At 43.6% G+C, this 9415-nt stretch overlaps 3 protein-coding genes across 3 annotated transcripts; all 3 read left to right on the top strand.

The window, feature by feature from the left end:
• The first annotated feature begins 642 nt into the window (after positions 1-642).
• Positions 643-2488, top strand: LOC115690851 (vacuolar protein sorting-associated protein 28 homolog 1). The gene is made up of 2 exons (XM_030617333.2): positions 643-814; positions 1496-2488. Exon 2 carries the CDS (start codon positions 1623-1625, stop codon positions 2250-2252), a length of 630 nt encoding a protein of 209 aa, XP_030473193.1. The 5' UTR covers positions 643-814; positions 1496-1622; the 3' UTR covers positions 2253-2488.
• Positions 2489-3216: 728 nt separating this feature from the next.
• On the top strand, positions 3217-4806 carry LOC115690866 (syntaxin-124). The gene has a single exon (XM_030617349.2). The coding sequence runs from the start codon at positions 3792-3794 to the stop codon at positions 4698-4700; it is 909 nt and encodes a 302-aa protein (XP_030473209.2). The 5' UTR covers positions 3217-3791; the 3' UTR covers positions 4701-4806.
• An 891-nt stretch (positions 4807-5697) lies between these two features.
• LOC115690855 (ribosomal RNA-processing protein 17) lies at positions 5698-8492 on the top strand. The gene is made up of 4 exons (XM_030617339.2): positions 5698-5912; positions 6181-6286; positions 7180-7303; positions 7957-8492. Exons 1-4 carry the CDS (start codon positions 5797-5799, stop codon positions 8199-8201), a joined length of 591 nt encoding a protein of 196 aa, XP_030473199.2. The 5' UTR covers positions 5698-5796; the 3' UTR covers positions 8202-8492.
• Positions 8493-9415: the final 923 nt, after the last annotated feature.

The following is a 9415-nucleotide window of genomic DNA, read 5'->3' as shown; positions in this document are numbered from 1 at the left end:
CTAAATCTCACATGGTCGCACTTTGCCTTTTTTCTAAACTCAAAACACCCGAAACTTTCATAATATAAAAAATATCGACTCGTAAATTCACGTATAACATTTTCATAATTTTTTGAAAATCAGTTAATATTAAGGGTTAATACCATGAAAAACTCAAAATAATTTTTTTTATTACAAAAAACTTTAAATTGGTACATTTGTAACATATTTATCCTCTATTAGTTTCTATTATATTGATTAATATCACAAAAAATCATAAACTGGTACACATGTGACAAACGGAGGTAAAACCCTAAACTGGTACACCCATCAACTGTCATCTGTCATCAAATTCAGCAATTTGATGGTAAAATTTGACAAACGGAAACTAACGGAAGGTAAATTTGGCGCAAGTGTACCAGCTTGCAATTTCCCGTGGTGAAAAAAATTAGTTTTTGATAAATTTATTACAAGTGTACCAGTTTTGAATTTTTATCGCGTAACTCTAAGATTTATAATTTTGACTGGAAAATAAATAAAGCCTTCTAATTATTAAAGACCATAAAAAAAAAAAAAAAGGGAGGAGGCCCTCAATCATCATCTACAATAACTTGTAGCATGCAAATGGAGTCTTCATTTTCTATTCATAATAAATAAAACAAATAAAAAGAACATCGTTCACACCCGATTTTTCAAAAAAAAAACAAAAGTGCAAAAAATTGCAAAAGTCCTCTTCAGCTTGCAATCTCCATCTCCATCTCCCTCTCTCTCTCTCTCTCTCACGAGATACACAGAGAGAGCTCAACGCACACCCAATCCCGCGTCCTCCCTCTCTGTAAGCCATTCCCTCTCTCTCTCTCTCTCTCTCTCTACCTCTCTCTCTCTTGATTCCCATATTTAATCTTGGTTCTTGTGTGCGCTGCTACTGATTCTTCGCCATCGCCATCGTCGTCGTCGTCGTCGTCGTCGTCTTCTTCGAGCTCAGTAACGTGCTGGGTCGTCCATTGACTTCGTCGCCGCGGCGATCTTCTGTGATGGGTTCCTTGGGTTTTAGCCGTGCTTGCTCGATCTAGGGTTCTTGGGCGTTCTTGAGGTTGTGGGTGCGCTGATTTGCTCGGTTCCGGTTCCGCCGAGTCATGGGTTAGACGGGCGGGCTTTTCCCCTGTTCATCGGGTTCTTGGTTCTCTGCGAATTTCTAATCTTGTGCGCGTTTCCGAAGGGTTGATTCGTTGGGGCTTTCGGGCTTGGTTTCTGCCGAATGGTGGGGGAGGGTCTTATCGTGAAATGCTAAAGTTTTTGTCTTGTTTTGTTTCTTCGTTAAAAAAAGGGAACTTTGGTTGATGGTTTTGTTTCCCCTTTACTGGGTCAACCCAGCATGATGATTCGTTTCTTGGGTCCTTGTGTTCATTACTGTTTATAGTTTCTGCGATTGTTGCTTTGCATCTGTGCTGTTTATGCAATGTTGGGTCGAGCTCAAGAGCTTGAATTAGCTGATTTTGTCGTAATGGCTGTTCAGTGAAGAAGGTTTCTTCTCTTTGCGCGTGTCCCGTTCCCTTCTCCAATCCTCCGCACTATCCCGAATCCGTAATTTCCTCGAATACCCCAATTCCATACACAATACAATATCTCTCCGAGAAATCGTGATGGAGGTCAAGCTATGGAATGACAAGCGCGAAAGAGAGATGTACGAGAATTTCGCCGAGCTGTATGCTATCATCCGAGCCACCGAGAAGCTGGAGAAGGCGTATATCCGCGACACCATCTCGCCTTCCGAGTACGAGACCAATTGCCAGAAGCTCATCGCACATTTCAAGACCCTATCCTCCACGCTAAAGGACACGATCCCCAGCATCGAGCGCTTCGCAGACACGTACAAGATGGACTGCCCAGCTGCCATCAATAGGCTGGTGGTCTCGGGAGTTCCTGCCACAGTGGAGCACCGTGCCGCCGCAGCTGCAAGCACTACCACGTCGGCCGCCATTGTTGCAGAGTGCGTGCAGAACTTCATCACGGCGATGGACTCGTTGAAGTTGAACATGGTGGCGGTGGATCAGGTCCATCCTTTGTTGTCAGATCTCTCAACCTCGCTCAACAAGCTGACGATATTGCCGCCGGACTTTGAGGGGAAGATGAAGATGAAGGAGTGGATTTTGAGGCTTTCCAAGATGGGGGCAGCAGACGAGTTGACAGAGCAGCAGTCTCGGCAGCTCCACTTTGATCTGGAGTCGGCATACAATTCATTCATGGCAGCATTGCCTAATGCCGGTACCTGAGTGTGCTTTACTAGGTTTGTCAACCAAATTGATTTTGGTTTTTGCCTCTCTATTTGTGGGTGGTCTTTGGTAGATAATTCTTCATATTGTCGCTGTTATGTGATTGGATCGAATTGGAGCTTGAAAGGGTTGTTGATTCTGCGATTGTGTGCCTTTTGAGAGTAATGGTATTTTGATTTAACAACTGTAAGAACGAGAATTTGGCCTTATAAAGATTGGATCTGTCCTTTATATTCGGTTTACAATGTCGAATGCGTGTATCTATGGGTGTGAAACAGGCAATAACCTATCTTAGTTAAGAGCTGACTCGATCCTCATACTCTTCAAGGTTCTGTATTGGCCATCGTCCTCTTCAACATTGACTCCTCTGTTTTAGAATCAATCAGTTGGGTATGTCATTCCAGTTTAGGCGATTGGCTCTGTCGGATATCTGTAGTGATCCACAGTTTCAGATCACTGCTCTGCTTCTGGAACAGAACTTTGAGTTTTCAATCTACGGAGAGAATTCTAATAAGATCTATCAATGCGCTCATTGAATCGGATAAAGCCCCGATATTTCCTAGCTGGGAACAAGATGGGAGAAAGGGAAAGTGAGACAAGACCAAGTTCGAGCAATGGGAGATGACACTTCCCTTTTCTCCTTAACCATAGAATACATCTCGTGTAGTCTGTAGGACCTCAATCCCTCCGAGTATCATTTCGCTGCTATCTCCTGTAAGACCAAAGGCAATTATGCATGCAGCTGTCAGTTCTGGGCATCTCGCATCCTAATGATTTGTGTCATGATTGTAGTGTCCCCATCTTGAATCAGTTTGGAACAGAGTCTGTTTTGTCATGACTGGTGAGATGGGAGTTTCAGCATCAAGGAGAGTAGGAGGGTAGGTTAACCAAGAACAGTTTCATTCACCAGTAATTTTGAGTCACGCTCGAGTAGGTACCAATTATATTCCAAGTGTTCATCAATAACAAAAAGATTTGTCGGATCGAAATTCTCGCTAGTGTCTCATGGAAATGCAACGCAGTTAAGTTTTGTAGCTAGGGTTATGCAGTTAATTGATGTTGGAAGTCAACAAGTATCGTTAGGCAAGGGAGGGAAGAGAAAGACCAAGTCAACTCGGACAACCCCAATCCTCCAAATTTTTCATGAAAGAGAGGATGCCACATGTTACATCAAGAGCAACCAATGGAAGTGCTCAGCTTTCTTGAACGGCTCTCGTTTTGTTCTATGGTCCCCAAAAATAACCTCAACCCCTCTTTTGTGTAGCATTCAACCTCAAACCCCAAAAATTAAGGAAAGCTCGTATGATGCATCAATTTGCTGGTGGGTTCGATTCTTTCTGCTGTTGTTTGCCACCTTCCCATCCTCCATAACAAAGGAAAACAGAACAATCATCTTCAGACATTGAAGAGGAGGATGATTCTCTTCATTATTAGCGTTTAGGGTTCCTTCATGTCCTTGCACCAAAAACAAAGAGGAAAGGGATAATTGGAAATTATCCGGAGGGAGATCAAGAGGGAAAGAAGCAAAGTTTTGGCAAGATGAATGATTTATTCTCCGGCTCGTTCAAGAAATACACGGACCTCAAGCAACAGAACTACCTCGACGACATGGAGGCGGGGAAGGAGACGGTGAACCTCGACAAGTTCTTCGAGGACGTTGAGAACGTGAAGGAGGACATGAACCAGGTCGAGAAGCTGTACAAGAGGTTGCAAGAGGCCAATGAAGAGAGCAAAACCGTCCACAACGCGAACACGATGAAACAGCTCCGGTCCCGGATGGACGCTGACGTCGGGCAGGTCCTCAAGCGGGCCAAAATCATCAAGGGCAAGCTCGAGGCCCTCGAGCGGTCCAATGTGGCCCACCGGAGCATACCCGGGTGCGGGCCCGGCACGTCGGCAGACCGGACTAGGACGGCGGTCGTCGGCGGGCTAGGGAAGAAGCTCAAGGACTTGATGGACGACTTCCAAAGCTTGAGGTCCAAAATGAATGAGGAGTACAAGGAGACCATCGAGCGGAGATACTTCACGATCACGGGGCAAAAGGCGGATGAGGAGACGATCGAGAACTTGATCTCAAGCGGCGAGAGCGAGAGTTTCCTGCAGAAGGCAATCCAAGAACAAGGGCGAGGCCAGATTCTCGATACGATATCGGAGATTCAAGAGAGGCACGACGCCGTGAAGGAGATCGAGAAGAACTTGCTCGAGCTGCACCAAGTGTTCTTGGACATGGCCGCGCTCGTGGAGGCCCAGGGCCACCAGCTCAACGACATCGAGTCGCACGTCACCCACGCCAACTCGTTCGTGCGGCGGGGCACCGGCCAGCTCCAGGAGGCGAGGGAGCACCAGAAGAGCTCGCGGAAATGGATGTGCTATGCGATAATCGTCGTCATCGTCGTCATCGTCGTCGTCCTCATATTCCCGCTCATAAGGTCATTTTTGCCATTCTAGATGCAAACAGAGCAATGTGGGAAAATCAAAGAACAATTCAGTTCTTAAAGCTTCAGAAATGAAATGTAGATTTGGCAGGAAATTTTTGAACTCCATTGTGTTACGGTGATTTAAAGGGGAAATTTCTTTCCTCAGAAATAGAAGGGAACGTGATAGTGCAGAGAATTCTTTTTTCATCTGCTGTGATGAGAACAATAGGTTTTGAAGCTCTTGAAGTCAACCCAGAAAGCGATCGTTCAAATGGGTTTATAATGTAGGTGTCCAAATTAAATGGAGTTGCAATAATTGTCATTACGAATGTTTTCAATGTGTGGGACCAACTAATCATCCTGCAAAATGTAAAAACCATGGAAATCCCTGTGATAATTGTCCTAAAAGTCCCGAATCTATTGTATGACGACCAATTTAATACTAAATATTTCAATTGTGTCAATTCAGTCATAAACCTTTTAACGATTTGCCAATTTAGTTCTAAACCTTTCAATTTGTCAATTTAATTTTAAACTTTTTGAAAATTTGTTAATTCGATCCTAAACCTGTTATTTGGATAATTGACCGGAAAAACTGCCCAGAATCGGTCGGTCCGGGCGATTCCAGGTCCAGGCGGTTTCTTTTGCTCGCCCCCTAATCACCGCACCTGATCCATACAAGCATGCCCAAAAGTAAAATGAGAACAAGAAAAACTAAAAACAAACTCGTCATGCTTTATCGAATTAACCTTGTTTTCTCATAAAGTAGATCCGACGTCGAAATAAAGCAAATACCGTTCACTGATTCGCCTCACAAAACAAAAGGCGATGAAAGGCGAACAATCAGGCCTCTTCAAATCTAGTTCAACCTCGAAACGGTTCCAGGAGGAGCCGGTCTCAATAGAAGAGGCAGCAAGCCTGCTAGGCTCCTCAAAATTTTTTTTTTTGGGGGAGGGTTTCTTTTTTGTGGGTTCTCAAGGAAGAGGCTGATAGGCTCGGCCCAAATGACTATGAACCCTAAATCGAAACAGTGCGTTCCGAATCGGGTCGTTGGAACTCCGAAAAAAATCGCGCCTTTCTTCAACCAGCGAGGAGCTTGAGCTGAAGCAGGAGGTGGGTTCGCATCAATGGCGGACGAAGTGGAGGTTGAAGACGACGCGCCTCGCGTTCGAGGCCGTCACATCAGGAAGCGAGCTCTCAAGAACAAAGCTCTCTCGGTCGCCTTCAACGAGAAAGACCTCAGGTACAACAATTGACTTGAACTATACGGCCCGTGCTTGTCTTTGTTCGCTCGCCGTCGGTAATTCAGAAGAAGGGTGTGCGGCTGTCGATTCGGGCATCGATTGTCGTGCTCCACTCGTACGTTTGAGTTGGTGAATTTTTTTCGCTTGAACCTTGTTGTCGTGTAATTCCGTTTTGTTGGAACCTCTGTGTGTGTGTGTTTGTGTGAGAGACAAGAGTTTCGAGTGCAGTTATTGTGTTTTTAATTTGTAGTTTGGGTCTTGACGAAGGGACTTTGTGACGGGGTTTCACAAGAGAAAGAAGAAGAGGAGAAAGGAAGCGCAAAAGCAGCAAGAGGAGGCGCAGCGCCGCAAGCGAATCGAGCAGCGGAAGAAGGTATGGACCTTGTCATTTGAATGTTAGTTTTCGGAATTTTTTTTGAGGCTTTATGGCATTGGAATTGGTTCGTTCTTTGTTAGTTGGAATCAAATGCAATGGATGATTTCAGGGTGTGGATCCTTGGAGTGATTTTGTTGTTTTGTAGCTCAGTGTGTATGAATTCGATGTTTCGCGGAATAAGTGTTAGTGTGTTACTTAATTGTAATTATATTAAGGTGTTGATCATGGATTTGCCTTCATGTATGAGACTTACATGGCAGTTTTGCATCTTCCGGGGGAAGAATTCTTATAATGTGAATAATCTTTTGTGTGTTACCATTGTTTTTCATGAACGAGGCATCGCATGTCAATTAGGATTTGAGTTAAAGATGAGCGAGTGGGGTTTTAGATACTGACTAAAAAAGAGAGTATTCACCTTCTGGTTTCGGTGGATTGAGTGCGTAAAACTAGAGTCATGACCAGCAGGTATCTTTTTTTCGTTTCGGGACTTGCCCGATCTACCATACTGTTGTATTTTTCAAATCGGGAGAAGAGTCCTATGATTTTAAGTGTCAGAGTAATAAACTTCTACAAGCTCAGGGTCGTTGCTTCTCTCTTGAACTCTGAATTGCATCCTCTTAGCTTTTCTCTTTTACTTGAATGGACACCTTAAATTACAGAATAAAGATAGCCAACTTGCTCTTTCTTGATCCAAGTTTATCACTTGCATAATATCGACCGTTGCATCTTTCATGTTACCTCCCCTCATGTTGCTTCAAATGCTCATACCTTTTAATTTCCATCTTGATATTCTTCATGTCTGATTTCAATATTTGTCGGGAGGGCATTGCATTTGGATTGATATCTGTCATATCAACTTTATTGAATTGAGCCTTGCAACTTGTGTCCAGAGAAAGCTAGAAAGAGAGCTTGCTTATTATGATGGAGGTCCTCCATCCAATGGTACTGAACTTGATGAAAATGATGAGCTATTAGAGAATGATGAGGAAACTGAGCCCCGCATATCTACATCAGGTAAATTTAATTGCTTCAAACTTCGATGAGATTATGTACAGCTTATTTAGCACTTATTTGGAGGGTCTAATGGTCCATCTAATGGATTGCGTTTGTTGTATTTTGGATTCCTTATCTTGCAATTGAGCAACCAATCATGAGTTGATAACTTCTATGGTTTGGTATAGTTAATTTTTGTCAGTTTGGTTTATGGTAGTTCACATTTTTTACCTTGGCGGTTGATTGATGCTTATATTTCTCTTATGTACCTTAACTTCAGTTGGTTATGGAAGCTCTGTGGTACTTCTGTATTGTTGAAGGACTTGCCAGTTTGAGTGGCAAATATATCATGCAGCAGCTTCGCCAACTGTTGATATCACATAGTCAAACTGACTGATCGTGAATTTTTCTTATTGAATGCAGTTGAACTTTAAACATAAATTTGTTTTCTTCTGATAAGATGCGATCTAAATCTTGGTTTGTCCCACCACCAGACATGAAGAAGATCTTCCACTTTATACTTTCTCCAGTTTAGGGATTTTGGCTAATGTGTTTCAGTGTAGTTGTAAATGCCTGCTTTTGTTCCCTTAAATTGTTGGGTCCAGGTGGATTCGGTTTGAGGCATGATATCTATGCCTTATGCTAATATACGTTTCTGAAATTTTGGAGGATAGGAATGACAGTATATGATAATGGAGACATGAAGGTCACTGTGAAAACAAGTGAGATCGCGTCGGATGAAGAAAATAATCTCATTGAGAAGACATGGACCAACAAAGCTGCTGGAGCTGATAAAGGGCACAGTGTACCTGTGAATAAGAAATCATTCAAGAAAGTGGTAAAGCAGAAATCACACAGAAAGGTGCAGAATAAGAGAGGGAGAGATAAGGGCAAGAAAAAGAACAAGAAGACACGCTAGCTCTTTGTTGCCAGTCTCACTTAAGCCTATGCAAGATTGATGCGGCTGCTTTTGGCTGTATAGGATTCCTGGTGGGGCAAAGGTTTTGTTTACAAGCCCACCATTTAGGTAACTGCTGAGTGCTGACCTCCCTCCATGATCATGGATCCATTTCCCAGTGAAGCTAGCTTTTCTTGCTATAGTGCAATTTTTGATTGCTTTTCTTCAACAAAATAGTGTATTTAGAAACATGTTAGAACCTTCACTTTCTTTTGTTGGGAAGTCCAACCTAATATTATATATCTTCATGCAGTATGATGACCAGATGTGCTTAGGTAACAAACGCTTGCCGGTTTCTTGTCCATTCTGTCATAGTTTCTGTGCATAAATTAAGAGATTCGTGGTCTTGCTACTAGGGATTGGAAGATTGAGATGATAAATTGGTGCCTGCACTCAGTTGCTCAAATAAATGCAATAATGCAATTCTCTGTGTTGTACGAAATGCGATCAGAGAGTGTTCACTGTTAGAGTGTTTGCTCCATTACTTTAGGACACTTTTCCATTGAGGCAACACTGAAGTGCAGAGGCCAGAAGTACAACCTATATGATCGGTTGGACTGATTGCAATTTGCTCTCGCGGGCTTGTTTGAATATTCTTCTTGTCTAGCAAGGTAAATAGATCCTTGGGGAGAGGTTATCCTGCTGCCGCCCTGTAACATTAACGCTGCTGCCTGGACACAAGGCGGTCCTTAAAGTGCATTTTTGGTTACCTACAGTCACGCACACACCAATTTGAAAAAAGTTACATTTCTTTCAGTCCCAAGGACACTTCTCTCTCTTTACCTTCCTCTCTCGCACCCCCTCTTAGAATACACCGACGCCTCTCTGTCACAGCCACCACCTTCTCCACTCCAAACCGGTACAACCACCACCTGTCTCTGTCACCTTGGCCTCGACTTAATTTCATGTCCATCGCTTCTCTGTCTCGTTCATGTCTTAATCTCTGTCGTTCTCTACCAACGAGAGCTTGACGATGGCGTCGCCTCCCCATTGAAGAGCTTCATTGAACCTCTGGCTCTGAAAATGGCGTGCAAGGGCCTCGTCTGATTCTGCGCCATCAACGAGATCTGTCAAGGGCATAAGAGCACACGGCAATTGGGACTCTTACAAGAGGAGAGAGAGAGATCGGTGACAACAGGGAGGAAGCGAGCCCAAGAGAATTGACCTAATGGAGG

Source organism: Syzygium oleosum, unplaced genomic scaffold (assembly GCF_021117445.2).
Source record: "Syzygium oleosum isolate NSW1041296 unplaced genomic scaffold, Sole_v2.1 Sole_v2.18, whole genome shotgun sequence".
In the NCBI taxonomy this organism is placed as follows: Eukaryota; Viridiplantae; Streptophyta; class Magnoliopsida; order Myrtales; family Myrtaceae; genus Syzygium; species Syzygium oleosum.
This window is presented reverse-complemented; position numbering and strand designations above follow the sequence as displayed.

Bases quoted from the DNA above. Each gene is read 5' to 3' on its own strand.
- LOC115690851 (XM_030617333.2), top strand. From the start codon at position 1,623: ATGGAGGTCAAGCTATGGAATGACAAGCGCGAAAGAGAGATGTACGAG.
- LOC115690866 (XM_030617349.2), top strand. From the start codon at position 3,792: ATGAATGATTTATTCTCCGGCTCGTTCAAGAAATACACGGACCTCAAG.
- LOC115690855 (XM_030617339.2), top strand. From the start codon at position 5,797: ATGGCGGACGAAGTGGAGGTTGAAGACGACGCGCCTCGCGTTCGAGGC. The intron at 5,913-6,180 runs GTACAACAATTG...GTCTTGACGAAG, and splicing joins TTCAACGAGAAAGACCTCAG to GGACTTTGTGACGGGGTTTC. The intron at 7,304-7,956 runs GTAAATTTAATT...TTTGGAGGATAG, and splicing joins GCCCCGCATATCTACATCAG to GAATGACAGTATATGATAAT.